At 34.9% G+C, this 23,687-nt stretch overlaps 1 protein-coding gene and 1 long non-coding RNA gene across 2 annotated transcripts in view; both read left to right on the forward strand.

Moving 5' to 3' along the window:
• The window catches only part of LOC127730259 (uncharacterized), a 191,592-nt gene that overhangs the window by 24,150 nt on the left and 143,755 nt on the right, over positions 1-23,687 (forward strand). The gene's annotated exons all lie outside the window — the stretch shown is intronic.
• The window catches only part of LOC127730255 (cysteine sulfinic acid decarboxylase-like), a 29,226-nt gene continuing 5,609 nt past the window's right edge, over positions 71-23,687 (forward strand). Inside the window, exons 1-7 of the mRNA XM_052238561.1 lie at positions 71-135; positions 10,033-10,173; positions 12,146-12,279; positions 19,472-19,565; positions 21,129-21,219; positions 21,784-21,890; positions 22,765-23,015. Of these exons, the coding sequence (XP_052094521.1) occupies positions 10,062-10,173; positions 12,146-12,279; positions 19,472-19,565; positions 21,129-21,219; positions 21,784-21,890; positions 22,765-23,015 (789 nt within the window). The 5' untranslated portion in view covers positions 71-135; positions 10,033-10,061. The remainder of the gene's footprint in view (positions 136-10,032; positions 10,174-12,145; positions 12,280-19,471; positions 19,566-21,128; positions 21,220-21,783; positions 21,891-22,764; positions 23,016-23,687) is intronic.

Here is a 23,687-nt window from a genome sequence, read left to right on the forward strand (position 1 = left end):
ACTTTCTCTTCTGCTTTCAAGGGAGATCATCATGATATTGCAGAAATTCTAAAATCCCGTTTGAATCGGAAATGATCCAACAAAGATCCGGATAATAGTTGTCCATTTTGGGACTGAAATATAGCAATACAGTAGGTAAGGACATTTTATCTAGACCTCCTTACTCCTGTAGTACTGTAGATATAGCCTCTGTTTTGGAAATAATGAAGATAATAAGACTGTGACAATCTCTGTGAAATATTTCGTGACATGTGATCCATTTATGCAGTTTGTCACGTCAACACAGGTATAGGACTATTATACTAACTGTTAGTATAATCATAGATATAATAGCCATATCTATGGCTATTATATCTATGGTATAATAGTCCAAGCACAGGTACAGAACTTGATTGAATAGACATTATTGAGAAAATTTTACCTAATATTTAGTCAATGTATTTCAAACTGAACTCCGATGTAGGATATCAGAGACATATGTGTATATATGTCTCTGGTATCATCAATCGATTGTTGTAAGGTTTTCAATAGAATGTACTCAATTCAGATCATCTACTTAATTCTTGAAAATACTGAATTAATCAGTTCAATCAATCTGGTATCTTCTTTTTAAGGGCTCACAATCGAATAAGTATCGATCAATTCAAGCAACTGGCTCTTCTTGGTTTCAAGACTTTCGATCGTATCGATTGCTTTCAGTCGATACTATCGAATATGACTAGCCTGGGACTATTATACTAACATATATTTTGTCCCAGAACTAGCTAACGTGTTGTAAGGACTCACGATCTATTGATCTATTCAACGCAATACCGTACGATCGATTCAGTGTGATTTATTCAATCAACTGGCTCTACTGGGTTTAATGGGACACGATCGCAGTGGCGGATCCAGAACTTTTCATAAGGGGGGGGGCTCCAGTCATGCTTCAGTGATTCCCTATAAAATCAACCAAATCCCCCCACCCCCCACCCCCCCCGGTCCGCCTATGGATCGTATCGACTGTATTTAACCGATCGATTAAGAGTGTAATTAATTCAATCACATATATAAACGCTATTATATCTATGATTCAATCAACTGGTTATCTTGCTTTCAAGACAATATTAATTAAGAATAAGAGTTGATCAATTTAAGCAGCTTACTGTACTGAATTCCAAGGGACACGATCGTATCGGTCGTATTCAATCGTTACGATCGATTACGAGTTTATCTAGTCAATCCACTGGCTCTACTAGTTGAGTTGGTCAATCCAATCGACTGGCTTTCTCATTTTAAGGGCATACGATACAGTTACAGGGGAAGTAATGACGTTGCTAACGTAAATTGTTATTTTCGCGACGTCAAACTGTGACTTATCGGGAAAAGATGCAGTTTTCGACTGATTTTTATCATTCAAACTGATTTAACTTGAAAACGAGTTCATGGACCCTTCTTTTTTAAAATGACATTTGGTTTGATTACGTATGAAGAATATGTGTACCAATTTTCATGAAAAAGTCAATAGTGCATTTATTTTAAATTTGATAAATATACAGCAAAAAATGACGTTTTTTTTCTACATTCATGAACATTTGATAAATATGAGTTATTTGTAAAAATAAAACGTAAAAATTTATAGAACATTTATATAAAACAGAAACTACACATAATTTAACAAAAAACAGCTTGTGTTTATCTAAAAAAAAGTTATGTATTTCTGTCGAAAGGAAAAATACGTCCATAAATCCGAATTTTGAGGAAATATCTGAAATTTCAACCTCAATTTACTCAAAAAGTAGCACATGATGGTATATTTCTTATTGCATTTTTGATTTAATCAGGTAAAAAATAGCCTATATGCAAATTTTCATCAAAATTTCATTTCGGGATCAAAACTGTATCGTATGCCCTTAAAACGCGCGATCGTATAAATCGTATCCAATCGTGATGATCGATTAAGAGTGAATCAATCCAATCATTTTAAAACGCACGGTCGTGTCAATCGTATCCAATCGTTATGAAGAGTTGATCAATTCAATCAATATAATTAATTTATGTTTAAGGACCACGCTCGTTCAGGTTGTATTCAATCTTTAAGATGGACCTTCGAGCTGATAATTTCGATCTATTGGCCCTTAAGATATTATAGAAATCGATCAAACTATTCATATCCAATCGTAATAATTGATAAAGAGTTGATCAGTTTAATCAAATGGCTCTCTTGTTATCGAAACTTGCGATCAAATCTATCTTATTTAATCGGTTAAGATTTGATTGATTCAAATTGGTTTTCTAGCTTTTAAAAGACATGATCCCATCGATCGTATTCATTCAACTGATTATTTTGTTTTCAAGGCTCCCGAAATATCGATCGTATTCAATCGATTGGTTCACTTGCTTTCGTTTCAAACGACTAATTAATCTGATTTAGTGTTTTTTTTATAATGTTAAACCTGCATTACCTGCAAATTCATACCAACCGAATTGAGTCGATACTATTTACTTACATTTTGGCATTGCACACGGTCATGTTTTTCTCAGAATTTTTATGGCGTCTATTTCCTGAATCCTTTGGATGTATACTGATTAATATCTTAGTATAGGATAACAAAGTTTATGTATTAATTGTTATTGGCTTTGAACGAGCTTTCAGTTACTGTGAGTACTCTTAGATAAGTACTTTGTGTCTTTTCTTTGATATATGTTTTTGTGCTTCGTGCCAAGCCATTTCTGACTGATTTTTACGGTTTGTTCTTATGTTGTGTTGTTGTACCACTGTCCCAGGTTACGGAGAGGGTAGAGCGTTCACAGATATTTTCAGCCCAGTTATATTCTATGTGTGACTGTCCCAAGTCAGGGGCCTGTGATTCATTGTTTGTCATTGGTTGTTGTCTGTTATATTTGTTTTTCGCTTGTTTTTTTTTTTACTTTTAATTGTTTCACATTTTTGGGCTTTATTCATTGTTAAAGGCCGTACGGTGTAGTTGCTTAAATCCACATCATTTGAACTCTGTTTGGTGGTTGGTTCATTGGAAATCATACCACATCTCCTTATTTTATATCAAACTCTCCTATCTGACTAATAACATTTTAGCACGTATGTCAGAATTACATAATTTTCATAATAATCAATAAACAATCACGCGGCATGAAATCGTTATCAGGTATCAAAATTTGAGCGTATTTTGAAAATGAACTCACTTTAATTGATTACAAAAATAACCTCCGAAGATTGCATGTGACCCTGGAGTATGAAGATAGATATAATAAGCACGAAAGTTTCATATCAGTTCAGAACATTAGATTGTAGGTGGACTGTTTAATATCATATTACCAAGAGCTAATAATGAATCTGATATGACACAACATGAAATATTTATGGATTCGTTGAGTACTAGACGTTATATACATATTTTTTTACTTGTTAAATCATCTTGTTCAACAAAGTCAGTGAATTAATGCGACAAAGCGAATACTATACTTAACTTTTAGGTGTTGACAATATATGATAGATTAGTACAATGTGTCCAGCTTTGTAAAAATAGATGACAAAATTAGCCAACGTGTGGACTCGAAGACTATCGTAACGATTGAGACTTTACCATGTTTCATAGGGTTGATTGAGTTGCCAGTTGATCAACCGAATCTATCGTTACGAGCAAGGCTTTGCAATTTGTATACACCCGTTTACGTCTGTCCGTCCGTCGTCAACATGTCAGACATTAATTCAAAAACGCTTTAACCAATTTGCATGAAACTTTGGTGAATTGTTTATATATAATGACGTGAGCTCCGTTTCGTTTTTTATAAATTTCAGATGTAACGTTTCCGAGTTTTGGGGTTTTATTCATAACAAAAAGGGGGATTTTCCAGTTTTCGGACATTAACTCAAAAACGCTTTAACCAATTTGCAACAAACTTTGGTGAATTGTTTATATATATTGACATGAGTTCCCTTTCGATTTTCATAAATTTTAGATTTTATGTTTTTGAGTTATGGGGTTTTATTCATTACAAAAAGGGCGATTTTCCAGTTTTCGGACAATAACTCAAAAATGCTTTGAGCATTTTCCTTAAACTTTGTTGAATTGTTTATATCTATTGACTTAAGTTCCCGTTCGATTTTTATAAATTTTATGTTTGGGTTTACTAGTTATGGGGTTTTATTCATTAAAAAAGGGGGGACTTTCCAGTTTTCGGACAATAACTCAAAAATGCTTTCAGAAGTTTTCATGAAACTTTGGGAAATTGTTTATATCTATTGACGTAAGGTCCTTTTCAATTTTTATTAATTTCAGATTTTACGTATACTAGTTACGGGGTTACATTCTTAAAAAAAAAGGGGGATTTTCCAGTTTTCGGACAATATCCTTAAAGTGCTTTGATCAATTTATATTAAACTTTGGTGACTGATTTATATCTATTAAGATAACATCCCTTTAGGTTTTTTTTTTATATTTAGGATATGACATTGAGAAGTCATTGAACTTTATTCTTTGAAAACCTGACGCGCGTATCATGCGCTCATGGCGCAGCTGTTTATTTTTATTGTGTTGATTGAGTTAATACTAGACGTTCAATTGTGATCAATCGAATCTACCGTTACGATGAAGTCTTTGCAATGTTCGATTCAGATGATTGACTTGTCAGTCGATAAGCAATCGTAATCAGCTGTTACGATGGAGTCTTTGCAATTTTTTGATGAGTTGATTATGTTGACAGTTGGTGTTCAATGGTTAACAATTTAATCTATCGTGAAAATCGAGTCTGTGCAATTGTGACCAACCTAACTGGGTATTTGGCCATCAAGGATTTATGGAACTTTATTCTTTGAAAAAGCGACGGGCGTATCATGCGCTCATGGCGCAGCTCTTTATTAAATTTAGTGAGTTGAAAGTGATCAATTAAACCGATCGTAACAATCAAGTCTTTGCAATGTTGTATTGAGTTGATTAGTTCAACAGGTGACAACAACGTTATCAATTTCATCTATCGTCACGATCGAGTCTTGGTAACTTTTCATTGAGTTTATAGTTGGTGTTTAATCATGCTCAATAGAATTTATTGTTACAATCGAGTCTTTACAATTGTAATCAATCTACTTGGGTTTATTGTGTTAACAGATGCTGTTCAATCTTGATAAATCGAATATATATCGTAAAGAGCTAGTTTTTGCGATTTTTTTAGTGATTGAGTTGACCTGAGCTGGTGATTAATCAAATCTATCGTTACAGACAATATCAGCATATTCTAAGACTGGGCGTACACATGATAAGTAAATGTTTTCTAAATCTTTCTTTTTTTAAATTAAACTTCAGTTTTCGTAATAAGGCTAATCGTGGGAGAGCCATTTCGATAATAAATTTTACATGAGTCCTCCAGCTTCCGTTTTCATTTATATTAATCCCTTACCGTTTATGCGATTCTACTTATAATACCAACATTCATATAAACTGTTGGGTGATTAGGTTTTAAGTTGACGTTTTTTAGATGGTCATTATTTCTGTATTGTTGTGGATGAAATTGACAAGCCATTGATAAGACCAAATATGTATCTTCTCAATATCTTTATTCAACTTTTCTCTTTTTATATTCATTACCAACTACTATATATATTGACAGGTCTTCGGCGAAAAGTTGAATATCGCATTCTATATCATTTACTATGTCATTTATGTATGTGGAAAATAAAATGGGATCCAAGATAGACCTTTGAGGTACCCAAGCTGATATATGCTTTGTGTATGACGTTTCTCCACTAATTACAACTTGTTGTCTAAGACCCCGTTCACACTAGTTTTTTTTAATCGATCTAAATTTGAATCGATCTAAATAAAACCAGTTAGCGTTCACATTATATTCAATCCTAACGATCTCTATCAGTCTAATCGAAACCACTGCGTTCACACTACAAGTAAAAATTTAAATGATCTGACTTATTGCCTGTGAAATTGTAAACACTGATTAAAAATAGAAATATTTAACCAAATTATTGTGTTGATACACACGCTTGCAAAAAAATAATGGATGAAGTTGTTGTTGCACTTGAATTAGATGTTCAAATGTTGATACTGCTGTTCGTATAGTTTTCGTTAATTTTCAGCCCTTTTATGTTGGTGATATTGCGCGTGTAATTTTGCCGCCATACATGCGCACAAATTATTTTCGATTCAATCGTACTAGTTTAGATCGATCTCTGCATTCACATTTAAAGTAAGTTCGGTTCACTTTAGATCGATTCAAAACTAAACTACCTCGTTGGTGTTTTAGTTTAGACCGATTCAAGATCGATTCAAATCGTTCACATTGGGCTTAAATCGATCTAAAGTGAACCGATATAGTTTAAATCGATCTAAAATTAAAATGTCCAAGTGTGAACGGGTTCTTAATTCTTGAGTTTAAATTATTTCAAACCAAAAGGTATAAACCTTAGGAATTATATTCCAGGCAACATTCGTTGTAATGAATCCAAATCAAGTTTTTTAAAAGAATATCACTTCCAAAATACCAATAAAATCCTTGTTTTTTTTTACCCAGGCTCTAGAAAAGAACGCACCCGATTTACAAGCCTCAAAATCCATAGTAGTGTTTTAAAAAACTTTCTATTTAATATAATCTTATAATTTAATTTTGGATGTAACACGTCTTCTGAATGGCTGAAAGTGTTTTGTCTATCAGCTCATAGACATAATTTTGATTTTCCATGAAAAAGAAATATGCCCGAAAAATCTGAGTATGATTTGATACCAATTGTGACACCGTCGACTCAGCGGTATGTCTAAAGAGGTAGTATTTGTATTTGTATCACTCACAGGGTCAAAATCTATAAGTTGTCTAATCCTAATAGAAATTGAATTTTAAAGAGTCTATATCATATACTATAAACATTCAGTTTTCAATTTTTTAACATAACTTTATATAACCAATATGCCATCAGTGCTACATGTTGTTATTGTAAAATGTTACATCAAAGGACGTCGTTAACCAAAATAAATCAGTTGTATCCGAAATATAAAAAAATTTATACCTTTACTTCCAACATACATTGGATTTGGTACATGTAAATGGTGTTCTTTTTATACATTATTGGGATATATACTAAACAAGAATGTGTCCATAGTACACGGATGCCCCACTCGCACTATCATTTTTTATGTTCAGTGGACCGTGAAATTGGGGTCAAAACTCTAATTTGGCATTAACATTAGCCAGATCATAGCATAGGAAACATGCGTACACTATTTCAAGTTGATTTTGACTCCAACTTCATCAAAAACTTTAACCTTAAGCGGGACAGACGGACGAACGGACGCACAGACCGAAAAACATAATTTGCTTCTCTACTATCGTAGGTGGGGCATATAAATATCAAAAATCTTTCAAAATTGCGGATTTGGGCTGTTTTCAAGTGTTTATAATTAAGTGATCTGTTTAGAATAAGCCCACGATATTGTTAAAACTTCAATGTACACAAACGGAGGTAATCTATACTATGCTTGAAATAAGTAAAGATTAAGACTTTTGGAAAATTGCACTGCCGTGAAACCTCTTTTTTCGCAAAATCCATCGTATAATCGGTTTTAATTATAATATATATGTTGTGTACAAGTTGTAATTTCGTACAAATTATAATTTGTACAGGGTTTTTGTACAAGTTATCAGTATTTTGACACACACCATCTTTCACCAGGTGATACAAGTTTATCTTCAATAATTATCCAGTTCGATGTTTTACTCACAAATTTATATACTTCAGCCTAACATTAAGCACTGTCCCCTATGTCATAAAACTACAAATAAGGACACCTGATTGGTTTAGATTATATTTTTATTTTTTTACTTATACCAAATTCTATGTCCACAAAATATCTTTTAGTGTTTTTATATAAACTTTATGTCAGTACTGTGTGCAAGACTGTAGCATGTAGTTGTGGAAATACAACAGTGATAAGCTTAACCAAAGACACTGTGCTTATTTTATCTAATTATGTAAAGAGATTTACAAAATACTGATAACTTGTACAAAAATACTGTACAAATTATAATTTGTACAACATTACAATTTGTACACAACATATACATATATGTATTATATATATGAACATTTATGCTCGGTGTATCTTTCGAATTACCCGCTTAATCTCGCTCAGTTTTTACCTAAGTCAATACTGAAGATAAAATGTTTGACCTCAATTGAAACAAACTTAAGGTAGGTGTTCTAAATTGTGAACGAAACTTTTCAATTTTGTTATGAATAGTAGTTTATGTCAGGCCTTTGCGACATAAGATCTTTCAAAACAAATGTGATGATATCAATGCTAGGTGTCGGTCTTGTCCAGCCCTGGCCTCAGTGACTTATTTTCAGTTTTGCTATTTTCTGCTGTCACTGAGTCTAGCTCTCCTTCAGTTTTCAAGTAACTAAATTACGTAAAAATCTAACATTGCCAACCAATTATTGTATTAGAACACTCTGACATGGCTCCAATCGTCCCCGTGAAATTTTCCCCGGGAGCTTGCACCATTGAATGTAATGGAGGGTAGTCGGACACAGTTGCAGCAGAAAATAACAAAACTGAAAACAAGTCGCATTTGCCAGGGCTGGACTAAGTTTTTGTGATGAGCAAATATGATTTTTAAAATAGATATACTACTATTTATATGAAAAACAATCGAACTTATTCAAGTAACAGAATGCACGATTTAAATGAGGCGAGATCGTTGAATGGAAAATCGGTCTGCCTTCTCCAATAATCAAATGTTCTTGGTGAAAGTAGATTTGGTATTTCACACCTAAAAATTACTGAAGTTGATATGCAAATCGACTGGATGTGGCTGCGTTTTTATAAATCCTAGGCTGTACTTGGGGTTCCAAATGAAAAAAAGAGACAAACACGGGCATGCTGAATATCGTATATAATGCTTCATTCGATCCATAGTCGGTCGGAGTATAATATATGTCGGAACACCTGCTATTACTCCGAGTACCTAACCAACAGTCAAGATTTATCTTTAATTTGAATGTACTATTATACTTCAATTATAATTTGCAGGTTATTGTCTGCAAAAATGTCCAGGAACTGTTTAGAAAGTATTGATATTTATATTCGATTTTTAGTTACCGTATTTATTGCAAAGTAGCAAATACTGAGTTTTTGTATATAATAATGGAGTTTTGCGTTTGCGCTGATTTATCGTTCTTTTGTGCCAATTTATCGTTCTTTTGCACCAATTCATTGTTAACTTGCACTATGATACATTTGTCCCAATGTTAAGTTTCGCAAATTCTCAAGATTGCACATATATAATCTGCATAAATTAAAACATTTTATTTGCGCTTATACAAACAACATATATTGAGCAGTTATAGTAATCTGGATGATAATAAATGACATTCCCCCCTCCATTATTTGTTGCAATCATACCCAACGCTACGGAGTAGTGGGTCACTGTTTCGTTTTTAACTCGTCCGTCCGTCAGTCAGTCCGTCAGTCATTTTCATTCCCGGATGCTCAAATACTTTATTACGGGTTGCTTCCTTACTTGGAAATATGGTCACATATGATGAGAGGAGATTCCTTTAGACGTTGAGGTCACCATGTCAATGGTCAAGGTCGTGGCTACTAAAATAGACTGAAAAGTGCAGAAAAGTGCAGAAAAGTTGTTTCAGGACGCTAAATCAAATACTACATATATGGGATTACAACCTTATAGTTATATATATAGTCATACATAATAAGAGGAAGATCCCTATTGATTTTAAGGTCATCATGGTCAAAGGTCAATGTCGCGACCATATTTTGCAGAACGTTGTTTTTGAATTGGCAAAATTATTGTAAGATCACGAATGAGTTTGCCTGTGGTTCCATATTCAAAACTTTTTAGCTTCGTGTGAACAGTTATAAAGTTATGAATTATACTTTATAGTAGCTACATGCACAAATGCTGTTGTTCTGTATGTTAGAAGAAACTAAATGTGTTTTTTTTTTCTAATTGAATGTCGGCAAGTACAATATATGTGTATATGTATCATTACATTTGTTTGTATTACAGTTAAACATTCGCTTACAGACAGATGGGTTATGAATAAGCTTATACCAAATTTAACCAGACTGTTATATAGCAAGCACAGTTCTTTTTTGTTCAGAAACAGAACCATGGCGAGCCAGACCTCCTCCAAGTCAATAGCACAAGGTATTTATGTATAAGAAGTAATATAGTGAATAACACGGACCAAAGATGTTTAATTAATAGAATAATTGGATACGATTCCGTGACTTACCCTTACCTGACTAGTATGGAGACATCTGCCCTGTTATTCTGCTGAAATATAAACGTATTAAATAATGCAATTTACATCCCACACAGTTTAGCCTTTGTTCTGGAACAGTTTAACTTCTGGGACGGTTTCTGAGAGCTTTTGTAGATATGTTTAGGTGCGAGAAAGCAGGAGAAGACGAAAAATAACTGAGCAAATCTTCGCTTGTGAGACTGGATAAAACACACTCTGTTACCGGCTATCGTTACAGCAGATGAAACAGGTAACACAGAACAAAATCTGTAATTCACGATTGCAAAATCCATCGTTATTGCAATGTAAACAAACATCTGCTATACATTATAGCAAAAACAATTGTTTTATGTTGAATCTGCCGTAATGATAGCAAAAACAATTGTTTTGTGTTGAATATGCCGTAGTGATAGCAAAATCAATTGTTTTGTGTTGAATCTGCCGTAATGATAGCAAAAACAATTGTTTTGTGTTGAATCTGCCGTAATGATAGCAAAAACAATTGTTTTGTGTTGAGTCTGCCGTAATGATAGCAAAAACAATTGTTTGTGTTAAATCTGCCGTAATGATAGCAAAAACAATTGTTTTGTGTTGAATCTGTCGTAATGAAAGCAAAATCAATTGTTTTGTGTTGAATCTGCCATAATGATAGCAAAATCAATTGTTTTGCGTTGAATGTGCCGTAATGATAGCAAAATCAATTGTTTTGCGTTGAATCTGCCGAAATGATAGCAAAAACAATTGTTTTGTGTTGAATCTGCCGTAATGATAGTCGGTAACAGGGTCTCGCCGATGTGTAAAACAAAATACAATGAATAATTCTTTGAGTGAGAATAATGTAAGACACTTCGCAGCAAGACCTGACATCATCATATTCTAATTAGAAAAGATCACCAGACTCTAATGGTTTACTTTTACAAATTGTGACTTGGATGGAGATTTGTCTCATTGGCACTCATACCACATCTTCTTATATCTATCTAGCTTGGATACACAATTGGTCCGATTTCCCGTTTCCAGGTGGACTAGTAAATAACTTTTCTAACTATAAATCTCTTTTTTAGTGGAATATTCATTTTGTATGGTCGGTTAAGATATATCTAGGTGATTTATTTATTCTTTTTTTAATGACAGAATACAAATGAATTTGCTCAAATAAGAGCATTAGTTAGTATCTTTCTCTATGACGAATGTTTAATCTTCCAGTTCTTTATAAAATTCACAAAATAGGTCCATTTTTTTTGTCGAAGGATTTATTAAAAAGTATATATATGTGGCTCAATCGGCATTTGATACGAATGTAGGTAAATGAATAATTTTCTGTTAACTAAGATGGAACTCTGCTTGGTTTGATATTTAACCCTCGCCATTCGTCGATTTGATGCAGTCGTGCTCTGTAATAGTTTATCGCATTTTATATTTGACTTTACATTATTAAATGGCCATAAAGTGCATATATTTCAAATAACATAATTCATGACAACAGGATGTGTCGATTTTATTCGATTTTTATGTAACTTACATAAACGGTTGCTCAAACAATAAATGAATGATGGATGATCGAAAAGGTGAGTGACAAAAACGTTGCACGTTTTAATGGATAAAAAACTATCTAGTATGTACGCAAATGGTAAATGGAATTACTTGTTATTGTTGAACAAACAATTGTTTAAATAATAAATTTCAATCCTAAATATTTCCACCAAAGAATCATTTCTATTTGGGCAAAGTATTTTTACGGCGATTTAATTCACTTTTCAAAGCTTCTGAGTTATTGCTTTTGCACTTACCTAAATACTCCAACAGTCAGCGGTTCTATTGCTATTAAAGAATAAAACCAATGTGTTTATATACATATACGTATACGCATTATAGATTATAGTTACGCAGAACCAGAAATTCAACAATTTGTAAAGGATTTTAGTAAACTTATACAAGATGAAGCTCTCACACCACAAACAGATCCAAACACTAAAGTCATCAATTTTAGACAACCTTTAGACTTGCAAGTAAGTGAAATATAACTTAGGTGACAACATTCCTGATGGTTTAAAAAGAAAATAACTCATTATACATTTTGTGCATTCGATGCGCTGTTTTTGGATTTACCTTCTCTAGTGAATGCGGTCATACTAATTTGAATTATACGATGATCGTATTCAGACTCAGAATTCAACCAATCAAAATGTTGGATTTGATGTTTCGAGCACAAATTTTGTACTCCTAGTACTGAGTTAAGTTTTAAGACCGCCCGAACAGAAACATTTGAAAGCCAGGGATATATAAATACGTAGAAAAATTAGGAGCTATATATATGACCAAAATGGACATATAAAGAACCGTCAAATTGAGCTACGGTCAACTTTAAAAGACGACAAGACATTGAACAGCCCTAAATTTGACACAAAGCAGATATGCTACCATACAATCTAATTAAAATATAGATCTTTGATTTCGTTATCCTCATATGAGCTTATATATACGGGCACGCGAGTTGTTATAGATCTGAATTTTAATCAGATTGGCTACCATTGCTCCAGATCTGTATTCGCATAAGATGTAAAGAACATTTTTACGAATGTGGAACATACAGGTGACCTATTGGCAGTTCAATTGTTCATTGTACAAGCTATAATTAAGTGAATAATACGGGTAAACTTTAAGCGTAGATTTTCTTTGTCATAATACACATTAATGTCACATTTGATCCCTTTCGATCGTATACTTTGAAATTCCGTATTTTGTATATTGTATTTCAAATTGATAAATATTTACATTACTCTGCTTTATTATTTTCATTTGTGTTGAGTAAATAGCACTATTGCTCAGTATTAGTGATTTGGACCGTAATGATTTTGTAATTGTACTAAAAATATATACTATATAAATAGCGTATTTAATTAAAGAATCAATTCTAAGGCAAAGCATAACAAACAAACAATTTATGTGGAATTAACGGCCACAGTTCACTTTGAATGACGAGGTCTGACATGATAACAGAATGCCGACATGATTGATTTAACTGACAAATCTGTGCACCATTGGTAGCAATGGATGCTCAAGTTCCTCCAGGTTAAATCCTAAAGAGAACGAGGGCCATGATCCCCAAATACGTCGGGTCTTATTCGCATCACCCCCTGGTTTCAGGGGAGTAAAGATTAACAATTTAACAATTTTTAGATCATAAAACAGTTAAGCTCGAACTGGTACCAATTCAGAACCGGCCACTCAGGGTAGACATGAGATGGTCTCAACAGAACTTCCTGCGGTAACGCAGGAAAGTAAAAAACTAATATGATCCGACGTACAATACAGGAACGGATCATGACCCCTTAATCTTGCCAGATCCCGCCAAACAACTTTTTACTGTGACTAAACATTTTATTACCATATAATGAACAATTATACTATTATTTGAGATATAAACGCTGAAAGTTCATAACAAAAATTTAAAGTTCTATATGTGTTCCTGGTGGATAAACTAAATAATCATACTGATTGTTCCAATCACATTGCTGGTGGCTGATTGTCCTGGTAAAACTGTATAACACTCACTCAAATTTGGAATACGATAGTTCTCAAAAGTTTGTTCAGCAAGCAATTCCATCGGCTTAGTCTAGTCATCTTTATTTTTTCCCAACGTATTATGTATCAGGCTTTTCTCTGAACAGCCTGAAAAATGAATAGAACAGCAGCAGACACAAGTAATTGTTGGTAGATTGTGAGGGGAGGTGGGTGGGTTTTTGAAACTTTCACTTATCTAGAAGCGGCTAGTTCAAATGTGAGGCTGAAGTCACGTGATGTTTCTAAGCCGGAAGCGAGATGCGGATCCGAATGATGAAATATGTCTTTATGGAAAATAAATATATTAATCAAATCTCTTTCATTAAATTGGTTTATCTTTTAAGTGATAAACCTTATTAATTAAAGAATCAATTCTAAGGCAAAGCATAACAAACAAACAATTTATGTGGAATTAACGGCCACAGTTCACTTTGAATGACGAGGTCTGACATGATAACAGAATGCCGACATGATTGATTTAACTGACAAATCTGTGCACCATTGGTAGCAATGGATGCTCAAGTTCCTCCAGGTTAAATCCTAAAGAGAACGAGGGCCATGATCCCCAAATACGTCGGGTCTTATTCGCATCACCCCCTGGTTTCAGGGGAGTAAAGATTAACAATTTAACAATTTTTAGATCATAAAACAGTTAAGCTCGAACTGGTACCAATTCAGAACCGGCCACTCAGGGTAGACATGAGATGGTCTCAACAGAACTTCCTGCGGTAACGCAGGAAAGTAAAAAACTAATATGATCCGACGTACAATACAGGAACGGATCATGACCCCTTAATCTTGCCACGTGAGTGAGTCTATACACACTCATTAAATACTCCCCCCCCCTTTTTTCAACCCCTTGAAAAATTCTTAGAAATTCTTTTCCAAATTAGACTTCGGGGAAACGGCGAATTTTGTGAGATGAGAGGAAAGTTTCAATACCCCCCTGTATGTTGTTCAAGTATATATCAAATCCAATATCGGATAAGTGAGTTCCGTCAAATCTATACAAGTTCATCTCTCGAGCTCGAATATTGGGATGCTGAATAATACAATGCCCATCATTCAAGACATAATTGTTAATAGAAGAGTTTACTCGTTTGCGAGATCTCTCGATAGCTTTTCCGTCTTTAGCACCGTGCCAATACCTACGCATTAGCATTTCGCTCCATACGATGCGAGTGTTAGGTAGAAGTAAATGCAGACGCAGAATATCCCTTTCAATATTTTGGATAAGTTCCAAGGTTTTTACTTTTACCAGATCATTGGAACCAAGCTGAATGACTATCATGGCGGGAGGAGAAAATTTGTCAACTGCATGTGATACCTTGGCATTAAATTCATTCCACAACATACCCCTTTTTCCAAACCAGCGTATGTACACCCCTCTGCTTTGAAGACCAATGTTTGGGCCCCCGTTTCTCGTTTTTGCATTAGTCTGTGCCCAATATACAATTGAAGATCCGACGAACCAAATAGCTTTTGAACCTAAAAGGAGGCAATATGAATTATAATATTTAAAACACTTGTTTGAGCTGTAATGAAAGTTAAAGACTCAGATACGAATATAGCGTAAATATGCAACGGAGGACCATCGGCCGCACTGCTTGATAATATCGTCTTTAACACCATTTTTTGCCATATCAGTAGCTCGTCCTATCCGAAAAGAATGAGAACGGATGTGAAACGGTAGTTCACAGAAACCCAAACATTTTTGAAGCAGGGAACAAAATTGATATTTTGTTAAGGCCAAACCATTAAAATGTGTATATAATTTATTAGATCCATTTACGCCGGAGAAGCGAACCTGCAAATAAGATTGCAATAGCGTAATTGGACAGATATTCGAATCGGCATGGCTCTGAATGATCAGGGTTATGGAATTATGCTTTTGATCGGTTTTTGAGCTGCATATTTTTACATGTAATTCGGTTTGACCATTACTCTGAACAAAAGTGATATCTTCACATTTCAATGCATGTCCGCTTTCGTCAGTACGACTGTTTATAGCCAACTCACTTACTCGTAGCATGGCGAAGTACGCAAGAGAAAAGGCAGAAGAAAACAATATAGTTTCATACTGAGAATTACAAACGCTGCGTAGACTGTGAATTAAACGTTTTAACAAGTCAAACGATATCGGCGTTCGAACATCTAGTTTTTGCGGATTTTTTCTACGCAATCCTTCAATCATTTTGCAGATGATGAATGATTTCGTGTTATCTGTTACATTGTTAATCTTGTGTGTGTGGGCCAATCCGGAGATGTAAGTAGAAACAGTAGACGCAGAGAAACCTTTGTACGACAGGTATGCTATAAATTGAGCTATTTCGTCGATAGGTACAGGCCAAATATCACGATAGTTATAAATAATGCGAAACTTTTTTAAACATTCTACTGCTGTTTTATAAGTTTTCCAGGAGTTGGGAGCCATTGAACATTTAAGTAATAGGTCTGCCTCGTCTTTTAACCTTTCCAGAGGTGGGCCGGAATCGTGTATGGGTTTGCATCTGCTGTGGGGCATAGTTTCCGGAACTTCTGAAAATCACAACGAGAGAGGGAGTCAGCAAGAGAATTCAAATGACCTGGGATATGTTCGGCTTTAATCAATATGTTGTATTCCAAGCAGGCCAATACAAGTTTTCTGATCAGGGACATAACACTTGTCGACTTTGAAGACTTTTTATTGATTATAGAAACTACGCTCTGGTTATCTATGTGAAATAAAATTTTCTTGTTTTTTAACATGCCTCCCCAAATGTTCAAAGCAACGACTACAGGGAACAATTCTAGAAAGGTAATATCGGTTAAAATTCCAGAAATTATCCAATTGTGGGGCCAACTCGCCTGGGCCCATTTCCCTTCAAAATAAATACCAAAGCCTTTTCCGACCCCACCTGCACTGTCAGTGAACAATTCGAGATCAGAGTTAGATGACCAGAATTTATCCAGAATTACGGTAGTACCATTGTAATTTGATAGAAATAGTAACCAAATATTAAGGTCTTCTTTCATAGCCTTAGTTATTCTGGTTCTGTGATGGGGCCTACGCAAATTGCAAGTGGCGTCAATCAAACGACGACAAAAGGCTCGACCCGGGACAATTACTTGACATGCAAAATTTAGTATGCCAATCAATGATTGTAAATCCCGAAGGGTGATTTTGGATCTACCTAAACAAAAAGAAATTCTGGATTTTAACTCAACAAGTTTGTCTTCGGGTAGACGCATTACCATGTTGATGGTGTCAAATTCTATACCAAGGAATATCAACACTTCCGTTGGCTCGACCGTTTTTTCCTCTGCTAACGGAACCCCCCAAAGTTTACAAGAATCCTGAAAACACTTCAAAGTGTCGTGGCATTGTGAAGTTTGTGCCTCGCCTCCAAACAGAAAATCGTCCAAATAATGTAAAATATTGACGTTTTTTGACTGTTGCTGTACAACCCAATGCAAGGCGGTGGAAAAAGATTCAAATAGCGCCGAGCTAATACTGGCCCCCATTGGGAGGCATTTATCAAAGAAATATTGATTCTCAAATTTGAACCCCATCAGATCAAAATCACCCGGAGAGAGTCTTAGCAAACGAAAAGCCGATTTTACGTCGCACTTGGCCAAGAGCGTGTTCTTTTTCAATCTGTGAATCATATTGACAGCGTCGTCTATGCTTGAGTATTTTACAGAACAGTACTGCTTGTCAATAAAGTCATTAACGGAGTGATGTATAGGAAAGGACAAATTATGAATTAACCTGAATTCTGAACTAGATTTTTTAGGGATAACCGAGATCGGAGAAACCCGAAAGGTGGGGAACGGAGGTTCTGAAAAAGGACCAGCTACCCTTCCCAGGTTAATTTCTTTAAAGATTTTTTCCCTAGCTATGGTGGCTTTCTCCCCATTCATTTCTTTAGAATCTATATCCACAGGAAGTCTCGGACCGGAGTATTTTAGTTTAAACCCAGCTTCGAGACCTTGGATCAGGTCTCGCGCAACCTCTTGATGCGGGTAATTTATGAGAGCTTTCTTTACTTCATCGACGTTTATTGGCGAATTACCTAGAGAATACAAATGCGTGTAACCTGCAAATTAAAAACAAAAACAAACACAAATTAAATAACATGAGAAAATATAGTAAATACATTTGTACTAGTACAAGGAGAGATAACTCGGCCATTTCTATGAAACAAGTTCAATTGCACTGAAAGATATCTAAATATAATTTCTAGGGAAAAAGAATATTTACAAAACAAGGTAAATAAAAACAAAGCGGAATTAATTTCTGCATTCTAAGTAGGGATGACTACCATTACATTTCGAGCATTTGTGAGTATATTTGCAATTCTTGCCAAATGTACAAATACCCTTGTTATTGAATAATCTGCATGTAAACACCCGGCGTTGTCCTAAATTTTGACTCGACGCCCCACTTGTCGATGAATTCCCATTGTGCAATTGATGGTTATTACCATTTGAAAGTCCTGTATTAAAAGAAGGACTAACGTTCGGAGTAGATACACATAGCAACCACAGTTCCATATCGACAACTCCCCATGAAGAAAAGGGGGAAGAAGCTTTACGTAATCTAAATTGCTCATCGTAATGAACCCAGCCTCCAGAGTAACCCCTTGAGGCTGCCATTCTGACTGTTTGCATGTATTTGAAAAACTCCAGACCTTTGTTGGGCCATTTTTCAAGCATTACACTTCCATAAATCATGAATGCGGAAGTCCAGACATGAATACTTTTTATGGGACTTCTCTTTTGGTTAACTAAGGATAAAACACCCCCTTTTACTACCAGTTCACCCTCTAAATTTTGCTCGTTTACAAGGTCCCGGGTGGATTTTAGAAGAATGTTCAGGTCAATGAACTCACCGTTCCATATTTTTTCTTTAATTTTGACCGGAATATGGGATGAAATGGGATCAAAAACACTTGAAATGTATGGAGGGGATTGGTCCACTTGTAAACGAGTATCTAAAGACCCAGAACCTGCCGACCCGTGTGAAACAAATTGATTTGAGACAGTTAACATACCAAGGTTGTTTGCTGGACTCTTCACCCCGCTGGGGCCTGGTTGTGGATTCAGTGGTAACAAAGCTCCCCTTGGTCTGTCCAGTGTGTTTTCCTCGTTGCAATTTGGACTTTCTATATCCATCTCATCCTGAATCCTGAAAGGCACGAATGGGGGTTCCTGATGTGCGTCTGCTACGATGTTAATTGCCGGACCACTAGCAATTGACAAATTAGAACCGGTCGCTGTTCTAGAAACTTGTACGGTTCTTGTCGTGTTCTGTGATTCTGAAAGTGCTCCTCGTGTTGACGGCACTTTGCCTTTTCTAAATTTCTTTGCTGGACCTGCAGGCTGCTGTGAAACCTTTTTGGGAACATTACGAGGCCTTTTCGGTGGTTTCATATCTGATTAGAAATCGATGTTTCTAAGCCGGAAGCGAGATGCGGATCCGAATGATGAAATATGTCTTTATGGAAAATAAATATATTAATCAAATCTCTTTCATTAAATTGGTTTATCTTTTAAGTGATAAACCTTAATAAATCCGAGACGGAAGAGTTCTTGTGTAAAAGACTTCCGTTTTTTGTTTTTGATTTTTTGTTTACTACGCTTGTTTTTTTAAAGAAATTTTTAGACGTAGAAATTGAAGAAGAACCTGTGTCACGCGAGAAGTTGTTGGAATTAGGAAGGAAAGTGATAGATGGCAGTGTTGTATCAGGTACCGTTTGATAAACATGTTTAACATACCAACGTTAACGACACACAAAATCTGCTTATTCTTTCTAATTTACTATACTAGTATTATTTGAGATGCACGAGGTAAGAGTGAAAGGCAGTTTGTTGTTCTTTTTGTTTACAATTTGTTTGATAAATATGCTTATGAATTATAGCTATTATACTCATTCACATTTTTTACACAAATACCGGTGCTATATTAATAAGGTAAACAGATCTGCATGCCGTCTGGATTTTAAGTTGTTTACGTATAGTTCCTTTGCCTGACAGACTACTTTTTTGCATAAGGTACCACTAGCGCATGTCTGAAATTTGTTTGAGAAATATCAAGTGTTATTTTTCTATACAGTTTTCCTATGCTAGTGTGCAGTGAGTTTGGCATCAAGTTTGGCATCAAGTTTGTCAAATGTCTAATTCTTTTCTGTCCGGACGTCTGCTTCATCTTCATTAAAGTTAGAAGTTGAACCGTTTGATTTGTTTACCTCTGGAACCTTTAGAATCAACAGAAACGTTATACTTCAAACTATTTGATGGAAGGTTTTCTGTGACAGTAATTTGTAAACGAGTTAACCCACTCTTCTTCTTGTCCTATTTTCATCATATTGATTGATGGAATGGCGGATGGCTTGTACGATATGATTGGTGCAATGTCCTTCTGATACATGGATATTTGATGTGTCATCCCGAATTCCCGGAAAAATAAACGCTGATCCCGAATTTCCGAAAAAAAAGTCTTTCTCTGTCTTAACCCGAAAAATGAATCATTAAATCCCGACCCGCTAAGTGTAAATCTCGAATTCCCGTAAAAAATAAAGGCCTAATTCCGACGTCCCTCATCTATCTGTCGATCGTGATTTTAGCAAGGATCTGTGTTTTGTTTCCGTCGATTAAAACAGAATAGACTTTGTGTCTTAATGCTATTTCTTTGAAGTATTGCTTCACTTTAGCTTTAGCTACATGTTACTGAATGATGGAAATTAATGCTCTTTCTGAAGTAAGGGTAATAGCCGTCTCTTTGAGTAATTTGGTTATGCTTTTGGTAGAAATTTTATCAGCTGAATGTTTGACGTTTGACACATACTTTTTTTTATTAAATTTGCCTGCGTTCTGTTCCATAACTAGCTGATAACCTTTATAATCTCGACCATTAGGGTTTGCAATAGGTTATAAGTGTTTCCTCTTATCAGTATTAAGACTTTCAAAGAAATTAATCTGTTTTGGATTGAAAATAGCAATATAAAACAGGCACAGTGCCGGCAATTTGGGTAAAATCGTCGTTTGTTTGTTTGTTTGTTTGTGTCGGGTTTTTTTCGTTGTTTTGTTGGAAGTTTTTGTTGTTTTATTTGGGAGTGGGAAGGGTTGTTCTTAATTATTGTTAGCTATATGGAGGAAGGCTAACGTTTTTTTTTAATTCTTAAAATAGCGTTTCTGGTAATTTTTGTTTTAATTTTACTAAATTTTCTCCTTTTCTCACTGCTCTGTAAATTTCTGGTAAAATAATACATTTATACATATAATTATGACGATATTATTGCGTATTTTATAGGTCATCCTCGTTTCTTTAACCAGCTTTACAGTGGCATTGATCCATACAGTCTTTTTGGAGCATGGCTAGCTGAGGTTCTCAATTGTAATGTGTGAGTGTACGATGTATGGTCTTTTATGGCTGAATTATAAATATTAAAAAAAAAAACGCTTTTCCTTCTCTTTAAAGTTGAGAATTTTAAATGTTCAATAAAATTTAGGTATATATTACTTTACTTCAGGAACCATATGAGGTTCAATCGAATTGTTGTAAATCATGGTTTGTTTTAATTTTCAAGTTTCATTGAGAATCATATTCTATCCTTTTGATATGCAGCAGAATACTTGTTTAAAACAGAAATGACATTGCTGAAAAAGTTGTAAGTACTTACTTTTCACTTAACGGACAGCAGAACCTTTTTTTCGATTTTACATACCCCCTCCCCTTTTTAAACAAGTTTTTGTTTTGTCAATTCTCTAATGTGAAATGAGGACGCTTTAGAACAAATACATTTAGCTTTACACTCGGATTTTATGAAGCGTTACTTTTGGTCTACTTTTTGTGTGCTGTTTTATTGACAATTCTTTTGGCCATGAGGTTTTCTGTTAAAAAAATTGACTCTTAGCTTCTTCCCATTTTCTTAATTCCAATAACTTACTGATATATTCATTTTCAGGCACACGTATGAAGTTGCACCGGTAATGGTTACGTTAGAAAACTATATTTTTAAAAAGTTATCATCAATTATTAGGTACCAAGATGGTGAAGGCGTCTTTTGTCCAGGTATCACTTTACCACTTTTTTATTTTGTGTACTTCGTCTTGTCTACGACGCCTTCTCTGTACTTACTGAAACAAATCAACACACAGATGATGCTTTCAATTAAAGGTACCCCAAGGGTGACTGGGAATAGAAATATGGTCACTACAGGTCTTCTTCCGACCGGCAGTAAACCCTTGCAAAGTGGGTCATCCGGTTGACTGTGCGGGATGTACAAGTACGCAGCCCCGTCCTTCAAAATGGGGACTTTAAATCCGATGCCTTGTGTAGAGAGAGTGCCACGCTCTCTGCACGTTAAGAACCCTTATAACAACTCTTTGAGGGATCCGTAGGTGGTCTGTTGCAAGGCAAAATTTCTGTCTCTATCCAGTATACCCTCATTTTTCAGTGGCAGTCTAAATTTCCCGACCATCATCCCGGATTGCCTCTACTACAGAAACTACCTATTTTATTTATTGTTAATTTGTTCTCGTCCTGAACATGCATGAAATATTTGCCACTGGACGTTAAGTAACCAACAATCAATCAATCAATTAAAGGTCTTGGACATGGTTATATATATGTAACTGCATCGTTTAATTGTTGATAATTCAGTACTAACGCACAATTCTATTTAATTTTAATGTTAAATACAGATTAGAATTATATTAAAACAACAATTTCCAAATGTAAAAAATATCATTTGTAAAATCTTCAAAAAAGTGTAGAAACTATAATCACGGATTTGGAATCTAGGCATTTCCCTGACAGTCAGCAGCCCGAATGTTGAACTCCATTGTTTTTGGTTTTACGTACCATTGGGTTGCTGTCTCATTGGCGTATATGTTTCATCTCTTTCTATTCATACCTAAGAATCCAAAGCTAATTTGTGTTTCAGGTGGTTCCTTTTGCAATATAATGGCTATACATTTAGCTAAACTCAAATATGATCCAACACTCAAACAAAAAGGAGTGTTTGGTATTCAACCAATGGCCCTTCTGACATCTGAGGATGCACACTACTCTTTAGCAAAAGGCGCCAACTTTCTCGGATTTGGAACAGATAGTATAGTAAAAGTGAAAACTGACGACAAAGGTAGAGTTATTCCAGATGATTTAGAAAACAAAATTCAACAATGCAAACAAAATGTAAGTTTACGAAGTATACCCATGTAATCACAAAAATAACAATGACTATAACTTTTGTCTATTTTTACTTTTCGTAAAATCTTCGGAACTGATCATGATTATTACCAGATTTCATCAAGAGAAGACCTACCCGAAAATACTTTTTGTAAACACATTTATTAAATGATATGAGCAAATCAGCCCTAATAGGATAAATCAGAATGTGCAAAACTGATGTCGTTGCCTTGTTAATATAGATCATGACTTACTGATATTGCTTTTCGGACCGGTCCATTACGGGAAAAGCCGTATTGGCCCATGGGGCTAATACGGGACGTTGACTTCCGGTTTCATTTTTTTAGCCGCATTGGCCTATGGGCTAATACGGGACGTTCACTTCCGGTTCCATTTTTTTACTCAAGTTTGGACGTATTGTTATAAATAAGATACATTTCGTATTATGTAATTTTGAATTAAATTTAAAAAAGTTTGAATAATGTTCCGTGATTTGAAACGGCCTTTTCGAGAAAAACTTTCGATTATTATCACTGTTTAATTTCCGTTTTTCAATCATCAGAACGCAGATGATTCAAGAGTAAGAATAGGTTAACTGTCTGAATTATTATTCCAAGCTACTTTATACTTTCTAGATAAAATGAATTGAAATAGCAATTATTAAGTACTTGGACGCGA

This window comes from Mytilus californianus, unplaced genomic scaffold (assembly GCF_021869535.1).
Source record: "Mytilus californianus isolate M0D057914Y unplaced genomic scaffold, xbMytCali1.0.p SCAF_2, whole genome shotgun sequence".
NCBI lineage: Eukaryota > Metazoa > Mollusca > Bivalvia > Mytilida > Mytilidae > Mytilus > Mytilus californianus.